General features: G+C 40.8%; 1 protein-coding gene across 1 annotated transcript in view; it reads left to right on the forward strand.

Moving 5' to 3' along the window:
• Positions 1-24: 24 nt before the first annotated feature.
• Positions 25-18,828, forward strand: part of LOC147107826 (bromodomain and WD repeat-containing protein 1-like) — a 122,544-nt gene continuing 103,740 nt past the window's right edge. Inside the window, exons 1-9 of the mRNA XM_086007167.1 lie at positions 25-499; positions 607-665; positions 769-798; positions 1,065-1,124; positions 3,015-3,165; positions 8,349-8,447; positions 8,545-8,705; positions 12,233-12,454; positions 16,270-16,370. Coding sequence (XP_085863293.1) covers positions 451-499; positions 607-665; positions 769-798; positions 1,065-1,124; positions 3,015-3,165; positions 8,349-8,447; positions 8,545-8,705; positions 12,233-12,454; positions 16,270-16,370 — 932 coding nt within the window. The 5' untranslated portion in view covers positions 25-450. The remainder of the gene's footprint in view (positions 500-606; positions 666-768; positions 799-1,064; positions 1,125-3,014; positions 3,166-8,348; positions 8,448-8,544; positions 8,706-12,232; positions 12,455-16,269; positions 16,371-18,828) is intronic.

Consider the following 18,828-nt stretch of genomic DNA (forward strand, 5'->3'; position numbering starts at 1 on the left):
AAAAAAGCGTCTCTAAACTACCGTTACTCTTACTTTGAAAAAAAAATATAAAACACTCCCCTGTACTTATACTGTCCATAATCTCCAGAAATTAAAGCGGCAGGTTGCTCCCACCAGCAGCTATATCCGTTTACTGGGCTCGTTCTGCCCCCTTTCCTCCTCCTCAGGCCTGGGACTCTTTTCCTTCCGCGCATGTGTACGGCTGATTTGAGGCAGGCCTCAGCACTCACTCAATGGCGACCGAAAATCTTGATTAAAGAGACCGGAGGCGGCCGGGCCCGGGGCTGAGAGAGAACAGCGGCGCGACAAATTTTTTAAAAAAAAACACATATATACAAAAAAAATGATCTTTTATTCAGGAAAAAACCCCATAAATTACCAACCCCCCCTCAAAAAAAATCAATCCCTCATTGAAATCCAAGTATATAATTAAAAAAAATTAAGGAAAAAATGGCCGAGACAACCGCTACCTCTCCTAAAGTCTCTCCATTAGAATCAGGTAAGAACATAAAGGAAAAGAAACTTAAAACACCTCAATTGTTTTGTTTTAAAAGACAACGTTGGAGAAGAATAAAAGTCTCTTTTTTTCCAACCCCACTCCCTCAGAACTCCACTTCCTAATCGCTCGCTTTCTCTCGGCGGGTCCTTGCCAAAAGTCCGCGGAGGTGAGTGGATTTTATTATGTTTCAACCACAACAACAATAAATAAATAAAAGCCTCCAATAATTACATTAAAAAAATAAAATATTCTTTTCTTCTGATTCGCAGGTGCTGGTGCAGGAGCTGGAGGAGAACGAGGTGTGTATAGACGGACGGACGGCAACGGCCGCCCAGCTCGTCCTCTCGCTGCCTCTCTGTCCTTTACTCCGTTTGCTGCTCCTATTCGGCCTCTTATGTCACTCTAATGCTATCTGATTTGACGGTTCTTTTTCCCCCCTCTCTCTGCATTAATAAAAAAAAAACCTTCACCTGAGCTAGATATTTAAAGACTTAACACGTTTTAAAAATCTTTAAAAAATATTTTCCCCCTTCCCCACCCCCCGACAATTTTTTTTCTTCTGCAGCTGCTCCCTAAGCGTCTTGACTGGGAAGGCAACGAACACCACAGAAGCTATGAAAACTTTGTAAGTATTTTTTTAATTTTAATGTTGAGATAATTGATGTTAAAGGGGAGAAAAGTTTAATTCCAGAATTTTTTTATCGGGAGGTGAAAACAAAATTAAATTTTGAATAAGTAGTGTTCTTCCTTCATTTTCCGTGTTTTTTTTTATTTGGGGGGTTATTTGGGGGTAAAAGGTGTTAAAATTGATAAATGGTTGGGTGACTAAATTTATTGCATTTTTTTCTCTGAGGGGGCGTGGTTGAGGACCAGTCATTCTGATGGCGTAACCCTTTGCATAATTGGCCGTCACCCAATCTCAATTCCGCTTTCATCGGCAAGGGGGCGAGCTGCAGTTTAGTGAACCTATCGCAGATTGGCTGAGAGAGAAAACTGGTATTTTATATTGCGCATGCTCCAAACTTTACAGCCTGTTTCGGAGTGAAGTAATGACGGATTGCGTAGAGCTTTTTTTAATGCATAATAGCCAAAATGTTGGAAATTTAAAATGAAAACATAAAATGCTAGAAATACACAGCAGGTCACTCAGCGTTGGAAAGAGAAAGGACAGGTTAAAGATTTGAATGGCATTTGTAATTAAGTGCACCCACCTAAATCGTCAACCTGCTTTTTCCACCAGATACTGATGGAACTGTGCATTTCAGCATATTCTGTTTTTAATTTGGAAACCGTGTCTCGGGGTGAAATGTCGGATATTAACACAAAAAATAGAAATTATCGTAACTTGCTTGGTTTCTAGTGGACTACCTGTAAAATCTCCCAAAACATAAACATTTTTAATAAGTTATCCCCCTTCCATTTCATCAGATTTGTGGCATCTGAAATTTTGGTGTTAGGTTGTTCCATAGGAGATCACAAATTAGCTCTCAATCTCCTGACATCTTAAGATGCTGTGGCCTGTTGTTAATTTGCAGGCTTCGCTGTATTTTTAAATTTATCCTTGGCAATCTCTTTGAACTGTAGTTGATTCTGCCAGAATTTGGACTTGAGCAAATTTATTGCCTATTCTAAGGTTAAGAAAGTGAAACATGATTTGGTTTGTGTGTATTATCCATTTCCGCCCCCCACCTCCCCGAGTTACATTGCTGTCTTATTTTAGATCACTAACTAATGTTCCACGATGTTGCTCACAGTGAGATGAAGAATTAGACCATCATGTTTGTGGTCTGTCTCCTTTCTTTGTCATTGTCATTGTCCCACTCTTTCGGATGAGACATTAAACCGAGGCCCCGTCTGCTCTCTCAGGTAGACAGACGTAAAAGATCGCATGGCACTATTTCGAAGAAGAGCAGGGGAGTATTCCCTGGTGCCCTGGCCAATATTTATCCCTCAGCCAACATAACAAAAACAGATTACCTGGTCATTATCACATTGCTGTTTGTGGGACCTTGCGTTGCGCAAATTGGCTGCCGTGTTTCCCACATTAGAACAGTGACTACGCTCCAAAAGTACTTTTTTTCTTTCTCTCTGATCTGTCTACTGTATGCTTTTTTCTCTGAGATGGTGGATGTCTGTGTCTAAAGGTTAATTCATGAAAAGTTACGCATTTACATATTTCTAAGTGAGAATTCATATTTTAAAGGTTATTGTTGTCTTTTCTGGGCCACACACCCTGAAACTCTAGCTGAGCAGGCAGGTTATCGGACATCTCTTCAGATCATGTTGCTGAGGTGCTGACGGGGTTTCTCAGTGCAGTGTCTTTGCTTCACGTCTGCTATACATCTCTGCTAACCCTGAAAATGCGAACTTCCCAATTGGACGAAGCTAGATTATGAAGGATGGATGAGGCTAGCATGTACATTTGGGTCTCCCAAATCATGATGCAACGCATTGGTGCAGTGTACCATCTTCCTACTTCAACTCATCTTTAGATGGTTGTTTTGTGCTACTCTAGGTTTTATCGAATCAGCATGTGCCCCCTGATCATCTGCTGCGGATATGCCAGCGAATTGGCACACTACTGGATAAGGAAGTTCCTTCAAGTGTGTCTGGAGTACAGTCCCTACTTGGTGCAGGCCGACAGTCGCTACTTCGAACTGCAAAAGGTATGGATTTTGGTTAACTGCCCATCCGGGATACTATTTAGTTAATTGGTTGCCTGGCTGCAGCCAGACAGAGTCATTTTGGTAGCGATTGTACGGCTTAGTAAAATTCTATGGAGAGCTGGAATTATTGTTTGCAGATATGTGTTCAGCCATTAAGGTAGCACTTACTCTTTCTGTGCTAAGTTCAGCATCATAATGTTCATGGGTTCTGTACCATGCCCAAGTAGCCATTATTTCTGAGCGATTTGACAGCCTATTTGACTGGGAGTTTGACAGCTGAGACCATTTCTGCTTTAACTCGACTTCCAACAGCAGTCGCTGGATAGCTGATTGGGAGCCGAAACCGTGGACGATCTTCTTAGCTAATGAACGCTGACTCCAATTGTTGCAACTCTATTGGTGCTGTGCTTGGATCAGTAAGCCCACTGCAGACCGGAGATCAAACCTGGAACTTTGACTCAGTTACTCAGCAAACAGAGGCGTTGAGCACCATAATAGCTTTTAAATAAAATAGAGATATTGGTTATTTCCCTTGAATTTAAATGACCAATATAGGTTGCTGCTAATTTAGCTAGTAAATGTCCTTATTTTTGATCAATTTTTACTGTGTTGTATACTGTTACAGTCTGCCCACCTGCCATCATGCTGTTCTTGGGTAGGATGTGCTGTGTTGCCAAATTCACTGTTGTTCCTTCAATTGAATGAAATAACAGTGAAGTTCACTTAAGGGTGTATCCATTAAAAGCAAATTCTGGTTAAATGTGCACTTTTTCATTATCCCAATTCTTTTCCCTTTAACTTGGTGGTAAATTTTCTTTCAAATGCACACTATTTTAAATGCAAATCCCTTAAAATGTATAGATCTTTGCATCATCAGCTCATTTTCTCACAGAAATAAAATATTTCATGCCACTGGTCAACAAAATAACACTCACTTCACACCTAACTGTCTCACCTGGCTATTGGCAGTACTGCCACAAACTCTGCTCCTTAGCCACCAACTCCATCCCTCTCCCTGGCTTCTTGAGGCTGAACCAGACTGTTTGCAACCTGGGCGTCCTATTTGACCCTGAACCGAGCTTTTGTCCCAATATCCACTTCCATCACCAACACCGCCTATTTCCACCTCCGTAACATTGCCCACCTCCGTAACATTGCCCACCTCCGTAACATTGCCCATCTCCGTCCCTGCTTCAGCTCATCTGCTGCTGAATTCCTCCTCTGTGCCTTTGTTACTTCTAGGCTCGACTATTCCAACGCTCTCTTGGCCGTCCTCCCACCTTCCATCCTCTGTAAACTCGATCTCATCCAAATCTCTGCTGCTTGTATCCTAACTTACGCCAAGTTCCATTCACCCATCACCCCTATGCTCGCTGGCCTACATTGACTCCCAGTCCAGCAAGGCCTCGAATTTTAAATTCTCATCATTATTTTCAAACCCTTCCATGGCCTTGCCCCTCCCTAACTCTGTAACCTCCTCCAGCCCTACAACCTTCCGAGATTTCTTCTCTCCTCTAATTCTCGCCTCGTGCCCATCCCAGATTTTCTTTGCTCCACCATTGGCGGCCGTGTCTTCAGCTGCCTATGCCCTAAGCTCTGGAATTCCCTCCATAAACTGCTCTGCCTCCCTACCCCTCCTCCTTTAAGATGCTCCTTAAAACCTACCTCACTTGTCGTAATATCTCAATATGTGGCTCAGTGTCAAATTTAGTTTGATAACACTCCTGTTGAGTGCCTTGGGATGATTTACGATGTTAAGGATGCTATATAAATGCAAGTTATTGTTGTTGAAGTGAGTGATATCTGAAGTCGATTATATTCTATGCACTATTTTTGCTGTCCGAATCCAGTTTTTAGGGGGGAATGTTTTGATTTATCCTGAGCATAGCGTGCACATTAGATGCTTGGCTATCTGGTGAGTGAACATGTGTTGAATGCACAGTAACCAGATGTCAGTACATTTAACAAAGGACTCTGCTTGCTGGTAGTTTAGACCTTTTTAAGGCAAATTTTAAACTGTCCATCAATCAAATTATGATTTAACTTTATTTGCATGGACTTTTAGTTTGTGCAAGCTGTTTGTTGTCTATTAGTGGTGGCTTTCTACTGGGGCGGGAGGGCACTTGAATTTATCAGGGATATATTGAGCCTTGCCCAGTGCTATTTTAATAGCCCTGCTCAATGCAATTTTAATGGCCCGGACAAAATAGCACTCTCTTGGCTGCTAAATTGAGGCAAGCTATGAATTGGTGACTTTGGCTGAAGAAATCTGTGTGCAGTGGCTTTTAGTTGCATATTTTTTTAGTGGCTTTCCATTTTTGAGGTTATTTTTACCAACACAATAGTTGCCTACATGGCAAGTAGTTTTGAAGCAACTGCACTTCAAATTGGCTACGGGACAGAAAGCAGAGAGTAGTGGTCAACGGATGCTTTTCACCCTGGAGGGAAGTGTGCAGTGGTGTCCCCCAGGGTTTGGGAACCACTGCTCTTTTTGATGTATATTAATGACCTGGACATAATTTCAAAGTTTGCAGATGACACGAAACTCGGAAACGTAGTAAACAGTGAGGAGGATAGTAACAGACTTCAGGAGGATAGAGACAGAATGGCGAAATGGGCAGATTAAATTTAACACAGAGCAGTGTGAAGTGATTCATTGTGGTACGAAGAATGAGGAGGGGCAATATAAACTAAATGGTACAATTTTAAAGGGGGTTCAAGAACAGAGATCTGGGGGTGGACGTACACAAGTCTTTGAAAGTGTCAGGACAAGCTGAGATGGCTGTTAAAAAGGCATATGGGATCCTAGTATTTATTATAGGGGTATAGAGTACAACAGAAAGTAAGTTATGCTAAACCTTTAAAAAAACACTGGTTAGGCGTCAGCTGGAGTATTATGGCCAATTCTGGGCACCACACTTTAAAGGATGTCAAGGCCTTAGGGAGGGTGCAGAGGAGATTTACTAGAATGGTGCCAGGGATGCAAGACTTCAGTTATGTGGAGAGACTAGAGAAACTGGGGTTGTTCTCCTTAGAGCTGAGAAGGGGATATTTGATAGAGGTGTTCAAAATCATGAATGGTTTTAGAGTAAATAATGAGAACTTGTTTCAAGTGGCAGAATGGTCAGTAACCAGAAGTCACAGATTTAAGGTAATTGGTAAAAGAACCAATGGTGACACGAGGAAAGAAAATTATGCAGTTGGTTATGATGACCTGGAATGCACTGTCTGAAAGGGTGGTGGAAACAGATTCAATAATACATTTCAAAAGGGAATTGAATAAATACTTGAAAAGGAAAAAAGTGCTGGGCTATAGGGAAAGAGCAGGGGAATGGGACTAATTGGATAGCTCTTTCAAAGAGCCAGCAGAGGCACAAAGGGCCGAATGGCCTCCTTCTGTGCTGTGAATATCTATGATTCTATGCAAGTTAGTTATTTTCCAGCAGAGAATGCTGGATGGTGATCTGGGGTGGAAATTTTAATTTGGTTTCTTTTCTTCTTTCTACCCCTTTCCTAACCGCCTCCCTCCAACCCAGGGCTGTAAAGACCATTATAGTTCCCTTGCATTCCCCTCCTCCAATTCACCCCACCAACAATTCACCCCACCAACAATTCACCCCACCAACTGCTGTCTTGCAGACTAGGGATGCAACGTGATACTTAGCTGGTTTGTCTATCTCCATACTATATTATGTACACAAAGTCATTGGGGAAGCAGATGAAGCACTTCTAAATCATTGGATTGGTACATATGTTTCTGATGTGGGTGAGGAAGCCATCTTCACGAATACTCTCTGATATCAGGTGTTTAAATTATCTTTCCTGTTTTGGACTATCAAAAGTGAACAGTCTGTCTCCATACTTCAGTTCTTGCACTGAATTTATTTTTAATTGGTACATTTGATCCAACATGAGGGAGATGGTGGCCCTCCAGGATTCTATCTTCTCTATCTTGTGGGACTGCTTTTGCAAGTGATATGTACTGGCAGCTCAGGATGTTGATTGGTAAATGCAGTGTTCCACTCATAGCAATTAAAGGAGGCATACAATATTTATAGCTACATATTGTTCCTCTGGGAGATTAACATTGTATAATTATTTACATACATGTGCAGAACTGGTTTAAAATCTAATTTCTCTCATGCTGTCCTCCTTTTATAACTTAATTATCAACCATTCTACCTCCTTTCCTCCATTCTATCCCCACAATAAAGACTGGCCTCTCTCTCTCATGGGACAAATACGAAATGGTGCATTACCAGCTCTCCTAATCTAGAATCTGTGATTAACCTACAATTCAGCTGGGAGTTGTACATGGTGCTCGTAGTCTGATGCTTTTTGTTAAGTGCTAGTTCTTTTAATAAACCAACAGCGCTTTGAAGAGCAAGCACTTGCCAAAATCAAAAAACAAGGCATTGCAAGGAAAATGCTATGATCTGCTACTGGACTATGTCCCTTTTGCTGTTTCTTTTTGTGTAGGAGAAGCTGGACACCTTATTCCCCTTCCTCCAGCTTGCTACCACATCCTGGTCCAGTCTGCCTTGCTGCTTAAAATCTGTTGTTCTGTCATATTTCCTGTTTTTTTTAGGCCACCTAGCTCCTTGGACTGCTGTCATATCCTAGACTCATTCATTTCCTGAAGTCACCTTGCTCCTTAAATGCCATGTCCCGGATTTGATTCCTCCTAGGTTGCCATCCATCCTCCAGGTCCCTGCCAAATATTTAAGGCTGTCTTTCTGCTTAAGCTTCTGCTCTCTGGCAGACCTGATGCGGCCACCAGTGTGCATCACTCCGTGATGTGACATCCTTGGTAATCTGATAAAACTTGTGTTGACTGGTCCTGATTAATAAAGATAAGCTGCATTTGTGTTTAACCTTTTCTTGCAGTTTTGCATTTGACTAGTCAAGACCCAAACTTTTCTCTCTCCTTTTGGCTTGCTTGCCCTGCTCCACCATTACACTGTTAATCAGGAATTAGTTACTTAAAACAGCATAAAAATCAGCTGAGGTGATATGTTTACGGTCTACATAAAAAAACTTCAGCATTTCCATTTGAATACTTGAATCTACTTTGAGCAAAAGAAAAGCAATTTTCGCAAGTACTTGTACTTTTGTCTCCTTGTACTTTGTCTAAAGTAACTTGATAGATATATTAATAATGAAGCTTGTTTTCTTGGTTTAAGATTGCAAGCAGGTTGTATGGAGAGGCTCAGCCTTTGCAGCTCTCCATAGAGGAAGACCACCAGAAGTGCCCATTACCTATGGGAGTCCACCTAGTGTTGGTAAGTGTGAGTTCAGTGCAGTTCTGCTGTGATGATGCTGTATATTTGACTGGAGCTTTCTCAGAAAATTCAACCGTATGCAAAATTATTATTGCAGTGGAGATTGTCCGTGGCAGACAGTTGACAGGAAGTGGACGTTTTAGTTCCATTTTTCCAACCAGTACCTATCAGCATATAAAGATGCACCGGAGGATTCTTGGACATCTGTCTTCTGTGTACTGTGTTGCTTTTGATCGCACTGGACACAGGATTTTTACTGTAAGTAATGATTTTCTGTGAGGACAACATTTATTTTGTGTTCTGCTGCTTTGAATTTGGTTTGCTTAATAACTGAAGATATTAAGTACAGGTATATATCAAATGGTGTAGCATATTGGCGAAGGTTAGTGTCACAGTTTTCCAATGTGATAAATTGCCATCCTCAGCTATTCTGTAATGGCAAAGCACCAAGTGGGAAGCCAAATGCTTTTCAGACAGGAAGGAAAAGTCATTTTGGGCTGCTTTTATATGTTTATATGGCTGCTTTTATGTGCCTCATATCAGAAGTGAATGGTCTGTGAGCATGATGTGAAAATGACGTGGACACCATGGAGTGAAGGAAAGAAAGAAATTAATATATATTTAAAAGAAAATTCTTTGTGTTTTTATTCTTTACCATGAGAAGGAAAATAGTCATTGTTTAATGTGGTTAAATTTCTTATGAAGGAAAACATAAAATGAGATTAAAATATGAAATGCAGCTAAGCCCAGGACTGAAACAACACAGCTGCTGAATTAAATAGGTGTCTGCTAACTGTAATTTTGTCATAAGCAAAATACACAATAAATTAATGAAACTTAGCATCATGGTGTTTGTATTTGTCAATAGTGAAGTACTCTGAAGAAGAAACTATGACAATTTCAACATTGTACCCTATTTGGCAGACAATAGTTCAATGACTTGAGTAGATTTTTCATCACGTTTATGTTGTGTGTCAGTTCTCAAAGCTCATTTGGGGTAGAATCATATAAATTAGAATATGGAAGGGGCATCACACTGTTGCTGGTTCCAGCTGTTCAACTGGATCTATCTATTCTAATCGCATATAGAACCATAGAAATGACAGTATAGAGGACTTTGCTGTAGCAAGTAAGAATGTTAATCCTACTCTTATGGATGGAATGTTGCAGACTAAGGGCTGGATTTTGATTATGGAGGCGGGACTACAACTTTTGGGGTTGTCGTCCCGCCTCCATCGAGTTGTGGCCAACCCACGCGATTTTCACTTGATTGACTTTGTTGAGCCCGCCCAGCGGGTTCAGCAGGCCAATTAAGGGCCACCCGGCAACAGGTGATGTCACAGGTTGACATTTCATCTGTCAAGAGCTTTTGACAGATGAAATATCAGCATTTGACAGCTCTTTGAAGCTGTCAAACACTGACAATCTGTACACGAAGTTAATTCCTTCCTCTTGGGCTGATTTAGAGATCTCTCCAGAACAGAGAGCTGAATGCTGCAACTTTTGACAGCTCGTGGCCATTCTGCTTTCTGTGCCGGTGAGATGAGGGACTCCCGAGACCTGAAGGAAGGAAGGCTGTAAAGGTAAGTAAAGGTAAATTAAACTTCTTTAAACACTTTACACACACCAAACACACTTACCTTTGCACTCATGCACCCATCACTCACCTGAACACCGGACATCTCGAACCCTTCAGCCCGATGGTCTGCCTCGTTAACTTGGCGTGGTTTGGAGCCGTCGGGAATCCCACACTTCAGCAATAAAAATAGGGATTAGGCTAAAAACTGCCTGTTAACTACCTGTTAACAGGCAGTTAATTGGCACTAATCCCCTTCCCGTCTCGGGGAGGCGGCTCCCAGCACAGGTCGGGTATCTGCCTCCTTTGAAACTGGCATGGGGGCGGGATGGGTTCGTGCCCCCAGATTTTGAGATTTTAAGCCCCTCCACGGCTCAATGAAAATCCAGCTAAGAGTTTTGGAACTGGCGGCAACTGACAGATGTTAGGTGCCAACTTGTATGGAAAAAATGATATATAGCTGATTTAAAAATAATGGCTAAGAGGAATCCTGACTGTGGAAGAACTCTAATGAAAGCAACATATGAGAATGATAACAAAATTGCATAATTGTTGTGCTTGAATAATGTCCATTAAAATTTCAATCAGCTGCTGATGCAAAAGTTGGATGAATAATGAGGTTAACTATTTCAGATGGCCAATTTCCCTACGGGTTTAGGTGGTGTAATTCAGTACAATAATTTTTACTGTAAATAGTCTGACCAATCCAGTGTCTAATAGCTTAATATTTCAAGATTTTGTTCCTAAAAGTGAATTCTGTTCATTTGCTGTGTTTAGATGTACCAGAAGTTCATTATGGTGATGTTTTAGTGAAAGATTTGGATGGATCCTTAAATGGCAGAACATGAGTTGTTTCTTGTTGTAGTAATTGAGTTAACAATTTTGACCTGTTATCTCAGCAACTATAGCTGTAATTCATAATTAATCACAAGTTTGCATAAAACAAAATTACATATGTTGTGCACTATTGTACTTCTGCATATTGTGCAGAATTGTTTTGGTGATTTTCACATATAATGTATATTTTCTTTTACATAACACTTGGTTAAGTTTATGCAATCTACATTGAAATTTGACCAGTTGTATTAAACTTCCAGTCACTTGTTTTAAGTAGCTGGCATCTGTGAAATCCTAAATTAATTTCTGCCTGGCTCCACCTATCACTGTGGTTTCAGAGAATATCTTAAGTTATGTTCACAATCTACTGAAGAGACAGTCTGAACACCTGAAATAGACATACAAACCCTGTCCCTTATTTCATGGATTCTAGTCTCAGTAAATCTGGCTTCAGAGAAAAGCGTGTTCTTTTTGAATTCTTGCAATAGCTGGTTGCGTTGAATGAAATCTATAGGCTTCTTTGCACATTTTCTTGCAAACTTTTTTCATTGCTATCCAGAAAACTATCAGTTAGATTTGCCTTACGAGCACTTTTTAAAAAAATTCATTCATGGGATGTGGATGTTGCCGACATGGCCAGCATTTATAGCCCATCCCAACTTGCCCTCGAGAAGGTGGTGGTGAGCTGTTGCCTTAAATACAACTGAGTGGCTTGATAGGCCATTTCAGAGGGCAGTTAAGAGTCAACCACATTGCTGTGGGTCTGGAGTCACATAGGCCAGACCAGGTAAGCACTGCAGATTTCCTTCCCTAAAGGACATTAGTGAACCAGATGGGTTTTTACAATAATCTGGTAGTTTCATGGTCAACATTAGCTGATACTAGCTTTTATTCCAGGTTTATTTAATTAACTGAATTTAAATTCCCCAGCTGCCTTGGTGGGATTTGAACTCATGTTATCGGATCATTAGTCCAGCCCTCGGGATTACTAGTCCAATACCATAACTATTATGCTACTGTACCCCCTTGTCTTGGCTGTAACACCTCTTAATACATTTTCTGAACTGAAGGTAATCAATATTTTGATTTGTGCTCCAAATTATAGGCAAAAATAAATCTTACAAAATTAATTTTTACGCTTGTACCAATTTTTTGATTTTCGACATTTTTAGCATGCAATATTCTTAGTTAATATGCAAATGCTAGATTACTGCAGTATGTTAAATTACTGCAGTAGCTTAAAATTGTGCAGGATGTACACTTACATTGGAAGGATGGAAAATTGAGTGATGTTATGCACAGGAGGATTTGAAGGCTCTGCAATATTCTGAAGATTATAAAGCAACACGTTAACAGATTAATTATGTTCCAGGGCTCTGATGACTGTCTGGTGAAGATATGGGCCACACATACTGGTCGATTACTCTCCACCCTACGAGGCCACTCCACTGAGATTTCTGACATGGCTGTGAATTATGAGAACACTATGCTAGCTGCTGGCAGCTGTGATAAACTAATTCGAGTTTGGTGCTTGAGAACGTGTGCCCCAGTAGCTGTACTACAGGGACACACGGGATCCATTACCTCTCTACAGGTAATTTGAAAAATATATAAAGTTTATGAAACCTTAAATAATGGGTATAAATATTCTTGCTTAAATCTCTAATCTGTGGCCACTCATGCCCTCAAAGGTTTTTACTCTGTTCTTAATTCTGCCATTATATTTTTGGTGCCGTATTTGAGATTTTCATTATGCTGATAGCAAAATTGTGTTACAGTGCTGTTCCATTGGCCTGATCTCCCAAATGTTGATTTCAGCAAGATAACACAATACTATTTTGGCCTCAAAGAACTCAGTTCTGCTTTGCACTGGCACAAAGTATGCATTTACTTGTGTTTAAAACTCGTGTGGCTTCTTGTGCTACCATTCGATTTTTGCTGATTCAATTCAGAAAACTGATTGACTATAGGAGCCTGAAACCACATTCTGCGTATACATTTGAGTGTAGGTATGTAATTCTCTGTCCCCTTCATAATGATGTGAACAGGCAGTATGAGAACATAAGAAATAGGAGCAGGAGTAGACCATTCAGCCCTTTGAGCCTACTCCACCATTCAGTAGGATCATGGCTGATCTTCTACCTCATCTCCATTTTCCTGCACTATCCCCATATCCCTTGATTCCCTTAATATCCAAAAATCTATCGATCTCTGTCTTGAATATACGCAATGACTGAGCCTCCACAGCCCTCTGGGGTAGAGAATTCCAAAGATTCACCACCCTCTGAGTGAAGACATTTCTCCTCATCTCACTCCTAAATGGCCGACCCCTTATTCTGAGACTGTGACCACTGGTTCTAGACTCCCCAGCCAGGGGAAACATCCTCCCTGCATCTACCCTGTCAAGCCCTGTAAGAATTTTGTATGTTTCAATGAGATTATCGCTCATTCTTCTAAACTCTAGAGAATATAGGCCTAGTCTACTCAATCTCTCCTCCTAAGACATTTCCCCCCCATCCCAGGAACCAGTCTGGCGAACCTTCGTTACACTCCCTCTGTGGCAAATATATCCTTCCTTAGGTAAGGAGACCAGAACTATACACAATACTCCAGGTGTGGTCTCACCAGGGCCCTATATAATTGCAGTAAGATGTCTTTACTCTTATACTCAAATCCTCTTGTAATAAAGGCCAACATACCATTTCCTTTCTTAATTGCTTGCTGTACCTGCATGTTAACTTTCAGTGATTTGTGTACAAGAACATCCAGGTCCCTCTGAACACCAACATTTCCCAATCTCTCACCATTTAAAAAGTACTCTGCTTTTCTATTTTTCCTACCAAAGTGGATAACTTCACATTTCTCCACATTATATTTCATTTGCCATGTTCTTGCCCACTAACTTAGCTTGTCTATAACCCCTTGAAGCCTCCTTGCATCCTCCTCACAACTTACATTCCCACCCAGCTTTGTATCATCAGCAAACTTGGATATATTACATTTGGTCCCCTCATCCAAGTCATTGATGTAGATTGTGAATAGCTGAAGCCCAAGCACTGATCCTTGCAGTAGCCAACTAGTTACAGCCCAAAAATGACCCATTTGTTCCTACTATCTGTTTTCTGTTCGTTAACCAATCTTCAATCCATGCTAGTATATTACCCCCAGTCCCATGAGCCCTAATTTTGTTTAATAACCTCTTGTGTGGCATCTTATCGAATGCCTTCTGAAAATCCAAATCCACCACATCCACTGGTTCAACTTATCTATTCTGCTAGTTACAACCTCAAAAAACTCTTAACAGATTTGTCAAACACGATTTCCCTTTCATAAATCCGTGTTGACTCTGCCCAATCCTATTATTATTTTCTAATTGCCCTGTTCCCACATCCTTAATAATAGATTCTAGCATTTTCACTACTACTAATGTCAGGCTAACTGTTCTGTAGTTCCCCATTTTCTCTCTCCCTCCTTTCTTAAATAGTGGGGTTACATTTGCCACCATCCAATCTGCGGGAACCGTTCTAGAATCTATGGAGTTTTGGAAAATGACAATCACTGCATCCACTATCTCTATAGCTAACTCTTTCAAAACCCTAGGATGTAGGCCATCAGATCCAGGGGATTTATCGGCTTTCAGTCCCATTAATTTCTCCAGTACTGTACTACTTTTTAATTAATACTAATTTCTTTCAGTTCCTCTTTCTCCACTATTTCCGGGAAGTTTTTTGCATCATCTTCTGTGAAGACAGAAAAAGTATGTGTTTAATTTCTCTGCCATTTCCTTATTCCCCATCATAATTTCTCCTGTATCAGCCTATAAGGGACCCACATTTACTTTTGCTAATCTTTTCCTTTTTACATACCTATAGAAACTTTTACAGTCTGTTTTTATGTCTCTCGCTAGTTTACTGTCATTCTATTTTCCCTTTCTTTATCAATTTCTTGGTCTCATTTGCTGAATTCTAAAATCCTCCCAATCTTCAGGCTTACTATTTTTGGCAACATTATAAGCCTCTTCCTTTGATCTAATACTATCTTTAACTTCTCTAGTTAGCCACGGTTGGACCACTTTTCCTGTGGGGATTTTGTGCCTTAAAGGAATGCATATTTGTTGTAAATTATGTATTCTTTAAATGCTAGCCATTACTCGTCCACTGTCATACCTTTTACAGTAATGTAGTTTCCCAATCTACCTTAGCCAACTCGCCCCTCATACCTACGTAGTTTGCTTTGTTTAGATTTAAGACCCTAGTTTTGGATTTAACTAAGTCACTTTCAAACTTAATATAAAATTCTATCATATTATGGTCACTCTTCCCTAAAGGCCCCTTTACTACAAGGTTATTAATTAACCCTTGTTGCACAATACTAGATCTAAAATAGCCTGTTTCCTAGTTGGTTCCTCAACATACTGATCTAGAAAACTATCCTGCATACATTCCATGAATTGTCCTCCACGCTATTACTGCTAATTTGGTTTGCCCAGTCTTTATATAGATTAAAGTCCCCTATGATTACTGTATTACCCTTGTTACATGTGCCTCTAATTTCCTGATTTATACATGTATAACTGCCTGATTTTCAAATGCATTGCTATATAAAAAGTGCAAGTGCAGTAGATTGATGATGATAAAAAAAAAAAGCAGGTTGCAAATACACCGAGAAAAAGCTTTGAATTATTTCACTATCTGCTGACAGATATGATTGTATCTTAACATCTTGAATATTTTTGTTTTTAAAGTGCAGTTGTACTGTCACTTTTGCATCCTTAGCATTATAAAATTGATAGTGTAACTCTGGAGTCAGGTCTCAAGAGTTCAGAATATAGCAGTACGAGACCCAATTGGGAAGGTTGTTTCGCACTGCTTAGGGTTGACATTGCATGGAACACGATTCCATTGCGGTATCGAGGCAAGTTTAAAAAGCTGGAGGAGGGGATCTGTTGAGTACTTTATAAACTGAAGCAAAGTTTTTTGGGAAGTCCATGGTCTTGCTCACCATGAAAATTTGGCAGCTGGGGAGCGAGGTCCCTGCATGCATGTAAACACACACGAGCGCTTTTCATCTACTGATCTCGGACTGAGTGTAGTATAACCGCAACCATGATTATTTTTACGACCAGAGGCTGTTTGGATTTAAACTCAGTTTTTCTGTATTTAATTTTATTAGACGCAGCTACCTTAAAACAAAGTTGGAAATATGGTTGAACTGTTTTATTTGAGGCTAATGAACAAATATAATTAAGATTAAATATATGAATCTCTTGTAAAAAAAAAAAGTCAAAGTGAAGGGAAGTTTATTTTTGCCTGTATGATCGATTTTAAATGTGGATTTTTAAAAATGTGAATCAAAATCTGCTGATTATGTGGTACTGTACATTGATGCCTCTTTCTGCATTTATTTCAGTTTAGTCCTATGGGTAAAGGTTCAGTACGGTACATGGCTTCTACAGGATCTGATGGGAGTGTTTGCTTTTGGCAGTGGGATCCAGATACTCTGAAGTTCAAGTAAGTTTTAATAAATATTGTGCCATGACTCAAATAAGCATTTTTCATTGAGAATAATTGTAGTTGCTTTTTACCAATTCTCTAAATAGAGAATTAAAATTACATAGAGCTGGCTTTAGAATTCAGAATTGTTCTATTAAGAATGCAGAAACAGTGTTTGTGGTAATTACTTAAAACCTGTTTTACTGCAGTCTTAACTTCTTTAAAAATACAATTTTTGCATATTAGGAAACATAGGTGCTTTCCATTCCATTTTTTAAACTTAGTCCCCTATTTAATGGCCTAACTTTTACATTTTTGTTAACTTGATAGTTTAGTACTGATGATTTTAAATACTTGTTATTTTTAAAAATGGCATTGATGTTTGCTATTCATAATCATTGCTACGATACAATATGACATTTTCCGAGCCATGTAATGGCAGCAGTGCTAATTCTAATGCTACAGTAAAGCCTTAATTATCCATCAGAATGGTGACGACTTTGATGGATAAAAGAAATTGGCAGATAATGAGGAGTCACCATGTTTTTCCATTTTGAAAATGATTGTTTACTTGCCTGCTGGCATTCCTACTCCCACTGGTACTTATGGAAGATGCCGTTTCCCCCCCCCCCCCCCCCCCCCCCCCAAATACTAAGTTAAAAATATTCTAGTGCCATATGGCATCTTTAGAAGTGTAACAGAAGATCCTCAGAATAGGGATGACGAAAGGTTTTAGATCAGATAGACATAGGAAGGAGCATTCACTATCAGTGGATATATTTTCTGGTTGATTTCAATGCAAGATTGTTTTCTCTGCCTAAACATGACAGGTCTTTGTCAGACTTACTAGCAGACTCCATTGACACTGCAGGTAATGGGAACACAGATAATTGAAATTGTAACGTATTAGTGTGAACCAAACTAAATGACCGAGCATTAATATTTTCAAAATAACAAAGACTTTTTGCTTCCTGCTTGGCCTCATGAGACTCTAATATATAACTGAAAATAGTACCAATAAGACAACAGTATTGATTGATTGCTCTTGAGCCGAAAAACATAACTTTAAAGCAGCTATTTCAAAATGTATGTTGTTTTGCAAACTGGATACTCTGGTCTAAATGTATATGGTATGCTGTGTAAATGTGGATTCCATCAAAAAATGTCAAAGTAGATTAGGGATATAGGTACTCAATAGTACATAATGCTGGAGATGTGAAATTTTCATATGGTCATGTGAAAAACACCCATCGGTACAGTTACAGGTTTTTGCCTTTCCAAACTTGGATTTTGTTTGGAGAGTGCATTTCGAGCTCCCTAACACAAGGTGATATTCTGGTGGGCGCAAGTCTGTCACTGATGCCAGTGGTTGGAACCTATCGTTATGAAGTAAGACTTGAGATACAGGAGGTATTTCCACTGGAGCAGAGAATGCTGAGAGGAGACTTAATAAATGTTTTTGAAAATATGAGGGCCTAGAAATTGAGTTGGCGCCGCGCCAGGGCTTTAGCGCCGGAAATTTAGCGCCGGCGCTAAGTCCCCCTGCGCGCGCCAAAAATTCAGTAGCGCCGCGCCCAGACGGCTGCCGGCGCTACTGGCGGGCGTGAGCGCCTCCCAATGGGCGCTGACTGCCGCATTGCGGCGCTAATCCGGCGCTGCGGGACCCGATGCGGTGCGGCAGGCTGGGGAAGTGCAGGCCTCCTCCTTCAGTTAAGGAGGAGCTGCCTGCACCCGCCCGCTGTCCGTTCAAATATTGAAAAAAATGAGCCCGGCACCTCGGTCAAGTGCCGGGCTTGCAGGCCAGACGCATCTGTTCTGCGGGGCGGGGGGGTGGAGGAGTCCGGGGAGGGAGGTGCGGGCAGGCGGCCGGCGGGAAAGCGGCCGGCCGCCGCGCGACCTTAATGCGCCGGCGCTAACTCGGGGAAGACTCGGTTGAAAAAATCTTAGTTGCGGCTGCCACGGGCGAGGCGGCCGCAACTCAATTTCGGCGCTGGGGCCCGTCACCACGGCAACCGGGACGCTGCGCACACCGATGATGTCATCGGTGCCGGCGCAGCGCTACCGGTCTACCGCCGATTCTAGGGCCCCAGGGAATTTCTAAACTGGCCATAACTCCGGCGCTAGGCCCTCTAGCGCCTCAAATGCGGCGCTAAGGCTACTCAATTTCTAGGCCGAGGTGTTTAGATAGTGCATGGCGAGTGATAAAGGGTCATCAATTTAATATTGTCGTTGACAGTGAAGAGGGAGGTTCGGAGAATATTTTTTATGCAGCATGTCGTTAGAGCATGGAATACTTTGCCACAGGGAGTGGTTGAGGCAGACCATTGCATCTTTTATGGTAAAATTGTATAAATATTTGAAACAGGAAGGTACAGGGCGATGGGGAGAGATCAGGGCAGTGGGATTAGCTTTAGATTTTTCCAGAAAAGAGTCAACACAAACACGAAGGGCCAATTGGCCACCAACTGTGCTATAA

The sequence above is a fragment of the Somniosus microcephalus genome, chromosome 14 (assembly GCF_052327205.1).
Source record: "Somniosus microcephalus isolate GS21.2 chromosome 14, FLI_Smic_1.0, whole genome shotgun sequence".
Taxonomy (NCBI): Eukaryota; Metazoa; Chordata; class Chondrichthyes; order Squaliformes; family Somniosidae; genus Somniosus; species Somniosus microcephalus.